The following is a 19,350-nucleotide window of genomic DNA, read 5'->3' on the forward strand; positions in this document are numbered from 1 at the left end:
TGTTAACTGAAGCCCTTTGCCAGCCACAAGGGCCAACTTCAAATACACAATGACTGTCTATGAAAACACTGGTGTTATCTCTATTCCGCACTGCAAATGAGAATATTTAAAAAAATACTTTTAAGTACAACTTCCCTAAATTTGAACCCAGACCAAGAAGACACCAATGAAACAATACATTTGTAATTCCCACACTGAACATATTCATATCCATACAAAAAATATTATATACCCGCATATCAGTCTTAATTTTAAAATAATGGGTTAAATATTTTATTGAAGAAGAGTAAGAAAATTCAATGATTTCCTCTTCAATAATATTAGAGAGAAAAATCAGGGTCGCACGATTTTGAACAAAAGATTCATGTTTTTATATCGCCTGTATTTTTTTTTTATTCGGCGTTAAGGTCCACATATAACCGGTCGCCTACAATGTCAGATTGAAAGTTTCATATCTATCAGTTAGACGATATATAGCAGTTATTTGCTCCGCGACCGGTGCAGAGGTGAATCCACCGTACACAGACGAATTAAAATAAACAATCATGATTTTGCGAGAGATCTTCGGTATTGTATTGTGTATTGTGTTCTGTTTTTGCGGCTTATCCAATGCTAAACTGGCGCGTAAGTATTATTTTTTTAGTCTCAATAAAGCACATTATGGTATCAATATTTTTAATAAATAATAATTAAATATTCAATTATAATCTACAAAATAATTAATATATACTAACACTGTTATGAAAAAATATTACTTGTTTTTACATATAATAAATTATAAGTACAGATTTGGTTGAGTGATATTTAAGTGGTATTAAATATTTTTTTAAATTAACATATTCAAATTTATAGTCAGATTTAAGTGCATACTATTATTAATTAAATTATTTATTACTTCGATAAAGTTTTTACGTGTCAAGATAAAATATAAATAGAAATTTAAAACGAAACTCATGTTAAATAAATAAATTCCTAGAAGCAATTAGAATAGTTATTAATAATGACTAAATTTTATTACCAATGACCATTATAACACGATACTTTTTTTTAATTTATAACATAAATAAATAATAAAATTATTATACTTATTTTTATCAAAAAATCTTAAGAGTATTGGCGCGTTGGTTGTGTAAGGGATGATATTTTATATAATACCAATAGTATATGCATGTTATGGTATACGCGGTATATGCCTTTCGCGGTGATGACCACTTACTAATATGTGGCCCATTTAACAGTTCACATACATATTTAAAATAAAAAAGTAGATAACTTTTTCAAAAACATTTATATTATTGTAAATATACATAACATGTATGTAAATATGTTGTGAAGCAACTGTAAAATGTATATATGTATATATTTATTAAAATCCTCCCGAAAAGAGTATTGTTTACCAAGATTATTAATAGACCGGACAGATCTTTTATATTGCGATAAAAACATTTTCAATATCTGAAGCGTCCAAAGCAAAATTCAGTAAGACATATTACTATAAAAGTAACGAAAGTATGCTGTCGAGCAGTGTCAACTCAGTTAATTGTCTAACTTTTCTAACCACGTATGCTGCGGAGCTGAGTCTCCCTGTCATGGACGATAAATGAGGATTCCACTGAAGTTTTAAGTGAAAACTGATTCAGAAAATACCGTAGTAACAATTACATTTCGGTCACCATTGTTTGAAGTTAACTTTAAAATTTAATTTTACGTTAATTAGTTATAAACAGATTTAGAATTTAAAGAGAAGTTCATCACTGCAAAGTATGAAGTTCAAAGTAAAAGTTTGTAGAAGTTGGTTAGTTTTGAAAGATAAATATTTAAATTGGTATATAGACTTCTGTTTATATGTAAAAACAACGTGAGAATGGTACATGGTTGATTTGAAATAAATAAATAAAAACCTATTAAATGTACAGCACATACATTACATACATAGCTAATAGTCATATTTAACAATAGTCACACTTATTTTGTATACTCATATATTTATATAAGGTAATTTTTGTAATATTTCTTTTCCACCAATAAATTATTATTATTATACATATTCAAGAAGAGTTTTATGACTGAACTCGATTATCACAGGAACTACTATACTACTACTACTGCTACCTAAAAAAAGTATCCAACAATTTTGAGACATATCGAACTTGTATATTTGGATGTTTGTGGCTAAACTGAATCCTATCCATACACAAATACATATACATTATATATAGTTATAATCTGCATAGGATATACAACCTAAGATAGTTTTTATATGCGCTAATGAATCAGTTTAACGACCGTTATTAATTTATGGTATTATTTTATTTATTATTGATGTTGAACTTAGTTCTGTGGTGTTATACTTCAAAACGCTTCATTAAAACTATAACACCTCGCCTTATTGCCTCCAGTGTGACAGGAGGGCTGGTCCGTTTTTAGCCCAATTGTAATTCAATGGCAAAAAAGCTGCTATTACATTATATACTTGCCACAATTACAGGTTGTACACAGTTACTATTTTTAATTCATATTTGTTTACAAATATGAATTAAACGACGCATGTCGTGACACATTGGTGATATACAGCATATCTATTAGCGCCATACAGATTCTTTGATTATTTTGAAAGCCAAATATATCATAAAAAACTTCTCAGATATTTTATTGACAAAATGTCAATTAGTGATATAAAAAAATATAAAAATAAGTTTATCTATTATTAAACCGGTTTTAGACTGCAAAGGCTAATATTAATAATAATTATCTGATAGATGAAGTTTTAAATCGGAATTTAAAACAGTATGCTTGAATAATTATGTGAATTAAATTAACAAAAAATATTCACTTCGTTTAATTTCATAAAAATATCTTGTTTGTGCAGATAATAACACAAGACCAGTCTGAAGGCTAGGTGGCTTTTTTTAAGCAAAAAATGAGTAATTAGGCGTTAATGAAATAAAATTACATACCTACTAAAAGTGAATAAAAATATTAAATTATAAATTTATTCATTAAAAACATACAAAATGTATTGTATACATATAATTAAATAATAGTTTTCGATCGTAGATAAAGACTAGCGGATAGACGCATAGAGTTAATTTTTCATTTATCATATTAGAACAGCATTAAGATATTAAAAAAGTAATAGTAAATATTCTGTATCCGCGCTACCCATTCAAATATTCCTCACTTTTATATTTCAACGCAAAACCTACGGGTCCTTATAGTAAAAGGTTGCCTATTTTTATTTTTATAATATGTTTCTCTACTTGCTAAAATTAAATTACCTATTATTATTATTACTTAACTTGGCGTCCACACTTGAAATTTTATTAAGCTGACAATTGTTTGTATTATAAGTAGAACTTTGGCATATTTCAAGCCCCCAGAAATTAAATCTTAGTACAACGCTGTCCCAAAACAGGTTGACGTACACAAATATGGTAGGACTACCCGATATAAGCAAGTATATATACTAACCTAGGTAGGTTACCACAAATCTTCCCTCAGAGTCACTTATTCTAGTTTCACGGCAATCGTCGCTCAATTATACAATTAAACATAAAAAAGTGATACTAAATCTTCCAAATCCTTAAAAATATGTGCAATATGTACGCAATTGTGTAACTCATCATAATTCATTTTCAAGTACACTCTCGATAAAAGAGCCGTAATTATTTTAGTATATCATTGCTAATGAGGAATAAATAGATATTAATCTCGAATACTACAAAACTATTTTACTCGTAACCTTTACGAAATTAAATGAATGCTATGATTTAATGAACGCTATGATATTTACAACAAGCAGATACACGCGAACGCCAGATGACCTTAAATGTAACAATCTCATTTACTTAAAAACACAATTATATAAAGACACACTTACTCAAATACATATACGTGTAGCGTCAAATAAAGCAATCAATAATTTAGATATATGATGTAATTTAGTTTAAGTACTAATGTCACTTTGACACCGTAACGTTGAACCTTGTTCCGTTTCCGCAAGGAGAAGACAGGTACAACGCCAAGCTTGGAACGCTAACGACCTCCCCTAACAACCACACGTACTAACTGTCGGAATTATGCTTATAACCACATGGAACATTATGATGTAACTGTGTTTAAAATGATTGATTGACTTCTCCAAATATCGGGTGAACTCTTCTATTTATCCCGATAAACGCACACATAGGTATACACAAACATGCAAAAAGTAAACTTTCTTAAACACGGTCAAACTAAAGGTTCGCTAATCTTCTCAGAATATTCTATGTACCTTTTAAGCGAGGCAGTGAACCATAAAGATAACAGTATATACAAATAAATAAATCGTATAAAATATAATCTTTATTAATATAAGAATTAACAACATTAAATGCTTAAATATATATATACAAATATGAACTAAAACTAGTTACTGTATAAATCTTGACCGCGTGGAATGGTGGCAAGAATGCTAGCAGCATTTCCCCGTTGAATCGCAATTCCGATCCTCTGGGCAAAAAATGAACCAGCCCTCCTGTCACCAGTGGAGGCAATGAGGCGAGGTGTTATACTTTTGATGAAGCTTTTTGCACCACTACTCCAATAATACACGAATATTTAGTTATTTTTTTGGCTTCAGCTTTTTCCGCAGCGGCACCGGCTCTTAACATTGTTTCTCGGATATGAGATGGGGCCAACGTGTCAACACATGTAGCGTCCCACACAAGGGCCCGACCTCGTTCCCAGGGAACCAATGTTAATCCATCAGGTCTCTTACCATCATCACGACTAATTCCACGAGGCTCAGTAAGAGCAGGAACGTCGATGGTGGCAAGAGCCCTTTTTATTATGTCATTAAGAGAACCGTGGCGGAAAAGCCTACCTGAACTCCTTGGGCAAGAGAGACCATGTAAACCGAAAGAGTCTACCTCCTTTCCACACGGGCATCTGTGTTCAGAACACAGAGGTGTTCCCAGTCGGAGACCAATCGATATGCGAAAACATTCATTATCTAAAAGTGTCCCAAGATTTTTAGAGGGTAATGAATTCAACCAGTGACTAGACGCCTGGCACGGTCTTGAGCACTTGTTAAATTTTGTGTCAAACTGTGGAGTGTAGCGTGAACCAATGAAGAATCCCAAAGTTTTTGTTTTGTAACTTCCTTTGGGATATCATCATTAGGGCACTTTACCTTCCAGGTCTCTATCGCCTCAGTAACATTCATGATTTTTACAGATTTTGATTTTAAAATTTCTGAACAAAGGTCTGAAATGCTATGTACAGAAGAGAGAAAGGCCGGGAGGGCAACACTTGATATTTTTCTCACGCCGATGCCACCAAAAGGAATGGGAAGTGTAGCTTGAGTCCAAGAATATTCATCAAGAGATAAATTTAGAATTTTTTCTAAAGCTTTTTTAAGGGTGGCATCGATTTGATTGGTAAGACTAGGATATTTCCAGATTGGGCTCGCACGTAGAATGTACATTAATTTTGGAACGAAAAGGCAATGTTTTAAGATTGTATAAGCTATATGAGAATTTAAAATGCCCAGTCTGTCAAAATTGTCCGAAAATATTTTAATTTTTTCGTTAAGAGAAGGCTCTATGCCCTCATCAAATAGTGGTGCACCAAGGAGGCAAAGTGTATCTTTATGAAGAATTTTTATGTTAGGTGCAATTTTATTAAATTTATCTATTGCCAAACTAATATTTTTGTGAGTTAAATTGTCCGTAAAAAAAAATTTCACATTTTGAAAAATTCAATTTAAGACCAATTTTATCAAATTGTTCTTTAATTTTAATTAAATCTTCAATAACGTCATCTACTTTACCTCCTATAGTTCCATCATCTAGGTACCAAACGTTTAATTTAGATTTTAAATTCGAAATGCAGCTATGAATACCTAAGCTAAAAAGAGCAGGACCCAATGGATCTCCTTGCTGAACGCCTACATTAGAATGAATTGTATCTTCACCAAAAAATAATTTGTAAGGTGAACTATAACATTGCCAAACGTATGGGTAAATTTCAGGCAGATTAGAGAAGACTTCGTTAAGCAAGGTTCCTCTATCTAAGGAGTTAAAAGCATTCTTTACACCAACTTTCAGAAGTACCTCGGCCTCGTTTCCTTTTAGAAAGGTACGAGTAGAGTGTACTGCTGTTCACAACCACCTCTGCTTCCAAAACCGAGTTGAATTGGTTGAAATTTGGTTTTTAGGGTGGAGACTATGTGCCTACATGCTAATTTAGATGCCAAACGGCGAAAAGTGGTCCCGATTGCTATCGGACGGATACTTCCGTCTTTTTTATTAAAGGCACAAAGTCTTGCACCATAAAGATGTGGTAAAAAGGATGAAATCACCTTACCAGATAGCATAAAATTGCAAAGATTAGTTATGTCACTTAATAGGGCCCTGCCAGCGTCACCGGCCGAGGCCCTCACAAGATCTTTAAGATGTTGTGGAGTGATACCATCAATGCCACTAGCAGACCCGCTAGAAAATGACATAATGGCGGCATAGGTATCTTCATCCTTAACCTGTAAAAAATTGTTCTGTGTAGGCGGGGGCGGAAGCACAGTTGTTGGGTATGGCAAAGGATGCTTTTCTTGCAAGGATTCTAACGTTATATCATTAAAAGGTGCGATGGTATCGCTAGAAAAAAGAATGCGAGCTGCATTCTTAAAATCTCCATCCATTGCTTTATTCTCAACATTTTTCTTTAAATCAAATTTTTGAGGTCGTGATGAGTATTTTGGAATTGAAATTTGTTTATCTAATAAACTATTTTGTTTTAATTTGGTCGATAAGGAACCATTTTTGGTTTTTTCGACATGAAAAAACTTAAAAGAAAACGTAAAAAGATTTTGCCATGCCGAATTACTATTAGAAAGACAATTTTTAAGTACAATGGATAAAGATCTAGCTAGAGGTATTCTCGCTCCCCTAGGGATTCTTTTTACTAAAGGTATATTTTTGTGACATTTTGTTAATAGATTTTCAAAATTAATTGAATCTGTATCACTGTTCGAATTAGTAGGTAAAATAGAAAAAGTATCATTTGATTTTTCTAATGGAAGGCTATGACAGCGGGTTGTATGAATTTTTAAGCCTTTTTGGCTTCTGAATAGCCTCCCATTAGTACATTGGGGACATGTTAAGAGGTCCGGCTGGGAATTAATGATTGTCCTATCATTATTAGAATATAACATTTAACTGTATAAATGTAACTGTAAAAATGGACTTTAATACTATCAGTAATAGTTTTGCCTATATCGTATAAAATGAATTATTATTATTAAATTACCACTTAATATTTTACGTCATTATTTTAAAATTAACAGACTGAATAAGGAACACAACTTTTTAGTTTTACTACTACTCTACTCTACTTAGTAAGTACTCTTTTGAGTCGAAATATATTTCGAGCGGCGTTTAAGTATTATTTCAGTCTAACAAACTCTTCAGCTTTATAATAAGTATTAGTACAGATAGGTAGAATTACGGAACCCACAAGATAACTCTTTATTTACCAATTATTTTAGTTTTAAAAATACACGCATGAGTAACCTTTTGACTTAACATCTCAAAAAGACTCGAAATGTCAAAAATATTATGCCATAATTTTTCAATGGCATGTCCTTAGTAACTTTTTATCATAAAAGTGTTATGTGCCAGAAATACTTATTTAAGCATATTAATTATGCGTAATATGCTATATTAAACGAACTAATATTTAGTTAGTTAGAAAATTTTATTCCCGACAAAATTAAAAACAAAACATCTATTACTTATATTATACTAGTGATTAATCATCAACTGCGGAATCATAAGACCAGTCAAATTATACAAATAATAAAATTGTATTCCGTGTATTTAAAATATGTATGTTAAAAATAGTTAAAACTAATTAAATCGCGATTTCGTTTTCGGCAAGAGTTTAATGCAAGAGATGTAATAAATTTAAATATCTAATAGATTCATGCAAACTACACTCAAATACCCAACAGCAGTTAATCCGAGTTTTTTGGTAGTCATATACTATGGCAAAATTAATGCATATGAAAGATATAAATTTCGTGACACGCGTCTAACATATAACCTTGTTTAATACAAAGACAAGGCCCATCATAAATATTCGCTACGGAAGTTATCGTGACTGTTACTTTAATCAAGGCAAATAATATTTTGGTATAGTTAATTATTATTAATTCTGGACTACTTTAATTAAATAATTAAGGTCATTCATCTTGTACTACTTCGATGGGGTAATTAAGTATGTAAGGAGATCTGAAGAACATCAGGCTATTTATAAAATAATGGAATCTGGAAAAATGAGATAGAACTTCGTATCAACTATTAGATATTCGTAAAAATGGACTTTAATACTATCAGCGAGTCGTAACTCACAACCCATACTTGTGAGAATTCAACACAATAGTCAAACTATTCCCAAAGAGGGTAGAAGAGATTAGCCGTCAGCAGAATCGGGCAGTTTTGCCTCATGCAGAAAAACACACCTTTAAAAATAAATAAAATTGCAACAAATAAACACGATGTTCACTATAAAAATGTTATTTACAAATAAATCAATTTATAATTCGAAAAATGAAAAACTTTTGATACTTGAAAACATAAAACTTTATTTAATATCTATACTAATATTATAAATGCGAAAGTGACTCTGTCACTTAAAACGGCTGAATCAGTTCATTTGAAATTTGTTATGGAGGTAGTTAAAGCCCCGGAGAAGTACAGTCAAAGTAAGAAAACCTTCGTCAGTTTTCAAATTCATTCCTTTATCAAGTTTTAACCTCTTAGTACCTTTTGAAGCCAAACATCAAATCATTGCGACGCAATATGTCATTGTCGATCGGTAAAGCAGATTATCGCTCACACTGAGCACACGAAAATAGATATTAAGGTACGAACCTTTTCTTACCCCGACTGTACATATGCTTATTTTTAAATTCACTCCTCAAGTGTGTAAAATGAGGGCAATAAACATTTCGTTCGGTTAAGGCTTTAACAGCAGATACAGTTGGTTCTATTATATTTTTTAATACCTGCGGTGTTACTCTGGTAAGATTTAAATAATTTCATTTATTAATGTTATTTATGATTTAATTAGGTGTCGATATATGAAGGCTATTATATTATAATTTACTTGAATTAAAACATTGATCTAAACAACTTGATATTTAACTAAATTAATGTTATTCTTGTTTTGAGTCTGAGCAGAATTTTATTACCTAACGTGTTAATATACACACATAGTCGACAATGTCATCAATAAATTTTACAACAAATGACTGTATATAAATGAATATGTAAACATTTACATCATTTTGACTTGCTACGTCATTCATTACAATGTTCTTAATATGAAATTATATTTGTTTTTTCACTTAAGCCTTCATTAAACAGATTAAGATCAAGTACAAATTGCTCAGTCAAAAGGTCACAAGTGACTGAATGTGATGAACAATATTTGTAATAATTTTATGGTATTTTAATATCATAAAGGTATAAAATAGCTTGTCGTATATTCTATACATATAGGCAGATAAAGTAGATGGTAGGTTAAATCACAGCTATTGACAGAGAAAAATGGAAGAGGCTATTTACTCGTAAGGGATACTTTATATCTAACCTAATACTGTATATATCATCCATATATAATAATGAAACTTTATTTTTACAGATATATTTGTAACTTAAAATATTTTTCGTTCTGAAAATCATTTATTCCTAATTATACGGAAATAATAAAGCAAATAAAAAAAGTTCAATGAAACTGATCCCGGTTCGAACGCACGCTTGCTTAAAATTTATATATTCTAACAAGACCATATCGGTTGTACAGCTAATGAATGTCAAAATCAAATATGGTGATTAAATACTAACGAATCTATGTTTCAATTAAATATAACATCCAGTAAGAGCAACACAAGTTACAAAGTTTTCAAAATTAAAAGTTATATAAATTATGCCGGGCTTTACGTTTAAAATTTAAATACCGGCTAGCGGATACACACGTAGCAGACATTGACTTTGATACTTTTTCTTACCGCCGAACACGAGAAGAACGCTAAGCATTAATTAGCAAATGAAATTTCTGTGGTGCTTGCTAAGATTCGAACCCAGAACGCCAGTTGAGGTTTACATATCCTAACCATAGAGGCATCTCACCTTTTATACGTATATAATACAATATATTTGTCAAAGTTACGATAGACAACAAAATCAACTTTGTCTATCAATCAGCTAGTCTTTATTCCCATAATAACAAGGAATATAATGGCTTGACAGCTATTTAATTTATCTTTGTTTACTCTGCTGAGGATCTGAAATGCAATTACAGGGAATTGCACGAAGCGCCGTCCACAAACCCGAAGATTTTCCAGTATCATGAACAATATATGGCGCGGCTTACACGAGATTGCATATTATAATTAATATTCTGTACTGTAATCCTTTTAACAGGCTTTTAATAAAGTCCACTTATGATAATCAACTTATCTCACAATTATAACCTTAAATGGTTTAATGACAAACCTTGTATCGAACCATTTCGAGACAGCCTTGTATTACTGAATCAAAATGACATAGTACTGAGACGGTAGTTATTGGAAGAGATTAACCTCTTAGTTCTGACTAGAGGAATGGAATGAATAGTTTGGAAATCGTCTTGAATAAATCTGCACGTATCGAAATATATTTTAATGTAAATATGAGACATCTTAGTTAATTGAAGTCCGAATTTTTTTTTCGTAAAAGATGAAAAGGTATTTTAGGCATTGATACCTTGATTTACAAATAATTTATTACAATTGCTTTAATATATCATTACCATCCTCTTAATTACTTTCAAAATATTTATATTTAATAAAATACATAATATATTGAAATACATTCCATCACGCTAATCCACTGCGGATTACGTGATACACACGTGGCATAATTTGATTACTTTTAGGCTTCCTTACGATGTTTTCTTTCATGGTGAACACAAGATTAATTTTTAATTAATTCAAATTAAGCACTTAAAAATTTAATGCTAGGTCTAAACCTACCTAGCTAACTAGCATTCCCTGGAAGTATTACAATAAATTAGTAATATAATTATATTATTTAATGAATATAGAATAGATAACAAAACACAAAAAATAAATTTATTTCATATTTTTAAAAGCTTATTAAAAATATGATATTATGATATTTTATTTAATTCACACATTCGTAAAACATTGTTTTTATAAAAAGATTATCTTGAAATGAAATACAAAATATTGATTTTACTAGCATATATATGTATACGCACTAATTGAAACCGTTTCTTCAATTCTATCGAATAAAAAGCAATTAACACTGTACTGACGAAAACACAACAAACATGATAATTCAAATAAAACGTACCTTGTACCGTAATCGTACTGTTTACAAGGTTCGTTTGTATATTTGCAAAGTGTCATAATAAAAAAACTTACGAAAAACTAAAAGGATAATAATAACAATAGGTACTTTATATTATGTATTTTATCTGATTATAATTTAATTCTTAAGTCTACATCAAATTTGAGAATAAATAATAAAAGACTTTTAAAATTAGAACAAAATTGTTTACGTTTTGGATAAAACTTTTTTTAGTTAAGACACTTTTTGTACTATTATTTCACCTTGATTTCATAATAGAAGAAAATACATCCAATTATATAATACTATCAAAATTTTCACTCTTAATTTTTAATACGACAAATATATTAATTGCAGCGGACTTCATACATCCCTGCAACGCAACCACAAGAGAATGTTTGGTGAAATCAACACAAGATGCCATCCCCGAATTCGTGAAGGGCATTCCACATCTCGGCGTTCCATCTTTAGATCCCTTCGTTATCGAGAAACTTTCAATACCTCTAAACGGTCTTAAAGTGACGTTCTATCAAGGAAAAGTAACGGGCTTCAGGAAGTGCATCGTTGACAATGTTATGTAAGTTTTATTCCTTTGTTTTCTCTATTATAACAAGATTACTCGCCAAAGTTCTAGGCTCACTATCATAATCTAAAAATCCATTTCCACTAGAGAACCATTACGCATAATATAATTTGACTGATGTGGTTTTGAAGGAACATATCCAACCTCCACAGTCTAGATAGCCTGAATAGAATATCGTCCTGTAATGAGCCAAGATTTGAAACCAGTAAATTAAAATTTGCAGGTTTATTAACTAACAATTTGACCAAGCAAGTCCAATTACGTTTCTATTTAAGTAATGTTATAAACATTCCAATACAGTATCATAATAGTGTAAATTACGGTTTGATCATTAAGCATAATCATAAATATATAGATGCAATGTTCTGCCGGTTTATAAGCTTTTCAGTTACTGATTGAAGTTAATCAGTCGTCGGTCAAATTTTGATGGATTGACGGTTGGTCACCGTGGCTATTACCAGCTTTAATTGAATGTGACAAAACTGTACCTTAAAAACATTTTAAATATAATTGTCAAACAATTTGTCACAAATAAACTACACTGTCAACTAAATACGATTCAATTTACATGTCATGAATGGAAATGATTGAAAATTCAGCTCCACGCTTTTTCATTATGTTCTTATTCTTCTTTTTTGTAAAACCTTTTGTCTCTGAATATTATTTTAACATAATAATAGCAAATAATAATCATACATGTTATATTATGGTATTAAGAGGTTTTTTATTATTTGTTATATAAAATATTCGCAATAATTTATTCACGAAAAGGATAACAATAGAGTAATTAAATTGGACAACTCTCTTAACTTGACTTCAAGACGTCGTTATTTAAACTTCGAGATACAATTATTGTGATCCAGTTTTATATATTATGTTTAGATCTGCTAATTGGAACTACATTTTATTCCTAGAAAACTAGAAAAGTCGTCCTATATTTAATGCTAAATTATCTATGATAACATATCAAATCTTCCACTAAAAATTGTTAGAATTCAAGTTTTATTATTTTTGTTGTCATTTCAAGTAATTACCATTAAAATGTTTAATGTGATATCAAATGAAGGTCTAACGTAGTCATGAATAAATTAAGATGTTTTTTTTCTGTTTAATCCTGGATCATATTTCTTTTAGATTTATACATTATTCAAAACCATAAAATACGTTTATCTAGATCAAAAATGTTATAAATTGATGAACGATTTATATTATCGTCACAATAACCTTGCAATCTTAATACAAATTTCATAAAGTTATCCACATAAGGAAATGTCAATACTTTAATAAAAATAAAAATGCTTGTTGCTATATCAGTATGATATTAATAGGCACGTTTTGAATATAAAATTGGACTTATAAATATGTAGTTTTTATAGAGAAGGTTTTATATATACTATCCATTTTGTTGTAACTCGCTACTACATGGCGCTTTGGTATATCAACTTTTATAGCGTTCAAGCTCCATTCAAGCGATCGCCATGACAGTTGCAATATATATAAGCCGTGAGATTATTTCAGCGCACGTCGTCTTCGATAATGGTTAAATAACGAATTTAAAAATATACTAAAACGCATGCCGACCATTAGCTCGTCATAAATAAAATTACCGACTGTAATTCATTAGGTAATAAAGAACATTTGTTAAATTTGTTTTTAATGTATATTAAATATGCATTTTAAAATCATCAATCAATTTTAATAGATTATAATCAAGTTTAGATCGGTGATTTATTATCATGTAGGTATGTGATTATATTACTATTCTCGATAGACATTTCTTTATTGTAATTTATTATTTAAATATAGATTTATGTAAAAACATCGAATAAATTATTATCTTAAAATTCTTATGCGCAGTATATCGAAAATAGTTTTTTAATGTATTTAAGAACACGGAACGCGATATATGCTAGAGCCAGAACGAATAGAACAAATTTTAGTTGGTTTCTTCTAGAAGAGTCTTCTAGTTGGTATCTTTCCTATTGTATTTAAAAAAAAATCATCTACGTAAAACGGTAAAGATGCAAGCATACATAGGTGCTTCGTCTGATCCCACGACATAATCGGACGGTGATAAGATCGAGGATATCCGAGATTTCCGAGGATGTGTAAAGCTGCAACCAGGGATACTACGGATATTTAATTTCGGATTTGGATATGTGAATAATATTTTAACTAATTTGTAGGCATTTTTTTGATACTTGGTATAATCACAAAAACAAAAGAAATAGGCTGAATGACTTTAGCTACTCTTTTGAACGTTTCATTTATAGGAATCGATAAGGGTTTCGGATAGATTTTTATTTCGGATATCCGATAGCTTCGGTTACGGTCACGGTACTCCATAACATGCGTGACTCAAACATCATAGCTTCAGGCTATAAATGAATTGCATACGAACTATCTTTGGCAAGGTCTTTCCGAACTCGGGATCAACAGCTATACGTTAGGAACAAAATACTAAAACAAGGATTATTATGTAAAAACACATTTTTAACAATGTCTTATTACAAATGTATTCTATAAGAAAAATACAATAACATAGTTATTTGATGACTGTTTCAATTATGGTTTATTATAATTATAATTTAATGAGTTTCTAAGATAAGATCTATTAAAGCATTGTCTTCGAAACTTAAATCTGTAATTACACAATTATGTATTAATTCGAGCAGTTAAGTAAATATGTTTACATACTTATTGTGCTACCACGTTTTATATTAATTGTACGTTACAGCATAACTATGTAACCGTACTTGACCTTAGTAAGGTAATAAGCAATCATGCTTTATAATTGGAGAACTGGTTATGTTTCAAGTTTAAAAATATAAGTTTGTATCGGTTCGACTGGACTTATATTCATTTAAATGTTTTTTTTTTATGCTTCTTTCTAGATTAATCCAAACTTACCACTTTTAATAACGTCGTGAACATTTTCAATTTTATTCATGAGGTATATATATTTTTTATATAAAATGTAATATAATATACCATAGTTGGAAATATGAACCATTTGTTTTAAAGTACCTATCTTAAATTTCGAAAACTTTTTGAATCTAATATTATGAATCGAAAAAGGATAATTGCTTAATATCGAAGTTAAGTGTACGACACAAATTAGATGTAGCATCGGAAAATGCAATGAAATGAAAATAAAACCGATTACTGCCGATTTACACAACCAATAGAAATAGCTCCCTATCGTAACATTCGACGCTATTCGTCGCTATAGATTCTCGCGTCAGAGAAAGCATTATATTAGTCATATGATATTATTATATTAGTTAGTCATATAATAATACAAGTTATTACGTTTGTGCAAAGATCATATTCGCATGAGAAATAAATATTGATAATTTGGGATAGCGTACTCAATTCGAATGTGATCGGTTTTACGAATTTGGCCGATGCTACATCTAAGTTGTGTCGTACTATAACAGACTAAATATCCTAATGTTCGACAGTGGGTGAGAAGACACTTCTTGCCAGTTGTCGGATTTTGACATTTTTGTTCTTATTTGACACTAATGTTACTTTTATTGAAAAAAAAAAACATGTAATTCTGTAATACGAATCTTTGTCGAATAAATCTATTTTCTGATTATTAAAACTGAAAATAGCTACTGCACAAATCATGACCGTGTGGAATACTGACAAGAATGCTAGCGGTATTTCCCCGTTATATCTCAATTCCGGCCTCTGGACGGAAAGAGACCCGCCCTTTTTAATATAGCTTTATGTACGATTACTCAAAGATCGAAATTTTTCAATTACAAATGAAATAAAAATATAATTTGATATAATTTGAATTATATAACAGATTATATGAATTTGTTATGGACAATAGTTATTTTGATGTCGTCGTTGGCTTGGTGGCTTGAAGGCTGCAGATTATAAAGCCCAAGCCTAAAAAAACAACACCACGGTAACATGCAAAAACTAAATGTGTTTTTCTATATTAAAATTTTCAGACAAAGTCCAACGTTTGGAAGTGTTAGCACTTTTACGCTTCAATAAGCATGTAAATTCTTTGGTCCTGCACCTAAACTCTCTCCGTTATGTAGAATAATATATCCATTATATAGATAATCTTCATCGAATGATATGTGTATGTAGGAAATTTAGAGAGTGAGTGAGGAAATTGAAAGCACCTACATGAACACATAAAGACATGATAATATAAGCCCAGCACTGGGAAAATTACAGACTGTTACTGTTACATATTATATTATAGACATTTTAAATACCTTTCAGATCAGAATTGGAGAAAAGACATTTCGTATTGGAGTTCCACTGTAACTTAACCATCAAAGGACAATATGATGCTGTTGGAAAAATCTTACTTTTCCCAATCAACGGAGAAGGTGATGCTAAAGTAAAATTAGGTAAGACACTTTTATATTTTTAATAAGTTTAGAAAGCGAAGCAAATAACTGCATACTATTGTACAAGCAATCACCTTATGGAAGTCTGTTCTTATTTTAAACATTTAAAAAATTCCATTTTGGATCTTAGTACTCAACCATTTTTCATTTTTACTTTGGAAAGGACAAACATTCAATTTTCCATGTAACCTAACTGAAGGTACCTATTTAATAAACAAAGTATCATCGAGATCACTTGACAATTAAAAACAAATATATCTTACATATAATAAAATTGGAGTAGTCAATGCATATTTATGTTTACACGGTACACATGCCAAATTATTTTTTTTTACAATTTTTTTCTGTCAGTCTGCTTGTTCCAGCTAATCTCTGGAACGGCTAGACCGATTTTGACGGGACTTTCACTGGTAGAACATCGTGCATATTGATAGCCAACTTACTTTGTTGGCATAGATGCAAAATATACATAAAGATTAAAAAAAAATGAATAGCAATCACTTAAAGTAATGAAGTGAAACGTTAAACAAATTGGTTAAAAAATATGAAAAAAAATAATAATTTTAATACACAACATTACTTTAATTTTTATTAATTCCAGTAAACCTCAGAATGAAAGTCGACATCAACACAAAGTATATCAAGGATGAACAAGGAGTCAATCACTTCGCCCTTAAAAACTACAAGTACTCATTTGACTACGGAGATCGCGTCATGTTCGACCTAAAAAATCTCTTCAAAGAAAGTCAAGAATTAAGTAAGTACACATTTTTTAATAATAATTTTAATTGGGGCCTTTTTTAACATTTATAAACTAAAGTAAAAATATAGCAAAATATAATAATCCTCCTGATTGATTTTCGGCCCCGACCTAAAAAGTTGTCAAGTCAGAAATATTATAGATGAAGTGGTTGAAAAAACATGCAATGTACATGATGATTCCCATATGCTTATAATTCAATACGACTGTGATATAACGACAAGCTTACCAGCGGTAGTTTCCCAACACCGGGCTGTAGAGAATTCTTTGATGGAAAAATTAAATGCCCAACCTGGGACTGAACCACATAACCAGCAATTTATGTCTTATGACTAAGTGAACCTTATAATATTTCAAGTTTTTAAGGATATTATTTTAAATCATACACAAACTTACTTTAATTACGTGGATAACTGATCTGATCTTATTCTCATTACCGAACTGATCGTGCTGTCTTACCTGATTTTTATTAATAAAATAATAAAGAAAATTTATTTAGCATCACGTAATATTCACAAAAGACCTTTTCAAACTCAAGACAACGATAAAAAAGGCGTAAGAATATTTTGTTACATAATTTGTGCGACCAAAATCCAATATCTGAAGGAATTTTGTTCCTTTATTGTATCTCGAAAAAAATTGGAGGAAAGATTTTTTAAAAGAATAAGGCTCTTTTGTATCGAATATCTTCATTAACATTTTAACAAACCTTCTATATTCGTCTAGAAAATTGCGCAAAAATATAAATTCATAACGACTTATATAACCGTGAATGCATTGCATAATTATAGCATTAACCGTGGATTGACCTATGACCTTACTAATACAAGGACCTTACATGACAAGTTAACATAAAACATTTATTACCATTTTATTTTTAAATTAAAAGATTGATATTTTATTATTTTGCATGCAAATGATTGTTTTTATATATTCAATACCATTCGTTATATCAAGTAAAGTTTACCTTCCAGTAAAAAAGGCTAAGAAAATAAAAAAAAATCAAGCTATGATTGAAAGTGGTTACATATTAAATGAACCAATAACATGTCAGAATGTTTGAAGGGCATACACTCATCAGGGCAGCCTATATACCGGTGCACTTAAATAAATGAACTACTTTTTTTAATTTTAGAACTTTAATAATAGTTACAATATGTTATATTTTTCAGGTGAAACAGTGTTGAAGTTCTTGAATGAAAATTGGAAGACGGTAGCAGAAGAATTTGGGAAGCCTATCGTTGATTATGCTGTTGACTTAGCGATACGTACAATTGAAAAGTTCTTCCTAGTCGTTCCGTACGAAGAACTTATAAACGTGCCTATACCGAAATAATTTAAGACATTTATTTTTATAATAATATATAGCTGTCTATAAGAAATATGTATATAATTGAAAATTAAAATATAAGTTAAGTCAACCAATGATTTGGTTTTTGTAACAAATAAAATGTGCAATAAATAGGAACTTCATAAAACCATCACTTATAGTTTTATTTATAGAAATAAATTACTTAATTATTTAGAACTTCATTATTTAAAAATTATAGACAAAAAAGTTTATTCATATTGAATCTATTCGGTTTACAAGATTTCATGTCACAGGCACCGTAAATGTGTCCGAAATTTTCAATTTGTTGGACTACGTGCAGATTAATAATTCGCTGCAAGATTTATCACATATGTACTAATAGATTAAGTTAAGGTTTATATCCTCAGCTCTTGGTTATAGAGTGAGAAATTATTTTGATGATATAAGTCTGTCAGCGAGTTAATAAGCGTGAAAGGAAAGGTTTGTTATTCTGCATTGGAAGCCTTGATGCAGCTCTGCCACTTGATTCACTAAACAGGTGAATGTAGGTCGATTAAATTGATTTAAGGTTTCTTGTGACCGTGCGACGAATTTTTATTTTTCTTAAACTATGCAGCTATTTTGTATATGACAGTTTTTTTTAGATCATCTTGAGTAAGTAAAGAAATACTCGTGTGTATCTTCAGATAAATAAATCGTTTACAAATAATATATTTATTGTGAGTTGTTTTAACTAAAAACATAACTAACATCACTCGCGATGCATTACGATTATTTCAATATTCAAATTCTAATTTCATTATTTCAATCATTAACCATACTTTGAAATATCGCCGAAAAGGGACTCTATTTCGATAGGTACGCTAACTACTCTGTGGAGAATAAGTACAGAAAGTATATGTAATTCGTCATTC

The 19,350-nt window shown here is 30.3% G+C and overlaps 1 protein-coding gene across 1 annotated transcript; it reads left to right on the top strand.

Annotated features, from left to right (window-relative positions):
• Positions 1 to 404: 404 nt before the first annotated feature.
• On the top strand, positions 405 to 18,608 carry LOC124543783 (circadian clock-controlled protein daywake-like). The gene is made up of 5 exons (XM_047122088.1): positions 405 to 624; positions 11,754 to 11,973; positions 16,234 to 16,364; positions 16,966 to 17,121; positions 18,297 to 18,608. Exons 1-5 carry the CDS (start codon positions 546 to 548, stop codon positions 18,458 to 18,460), a joined length of 750 nt encoding a protein of 249 aa, XP_046978044.1. The 5' UTR covers positions 405 to 545; the 3' UTR covers positions 18,461 to 18,608.
• Positions 18,609 to 19,350: the final 742 nt, after the last annotated feature.

The sequence above is a fragment of the Vanessa cardui genome, chromosome 3, assembly GCF_905220365.1.
Source record: "Vanessa cardui chromosome 3, ilVanCard2.1, whole genome shotgun sequence".
Lineage (NCBI taxonomy): Eukaryota > Metazoa > Arthropoda > Insecta > Lepidoptera > Nymphalidae > Vanessa > Vanessa cardui.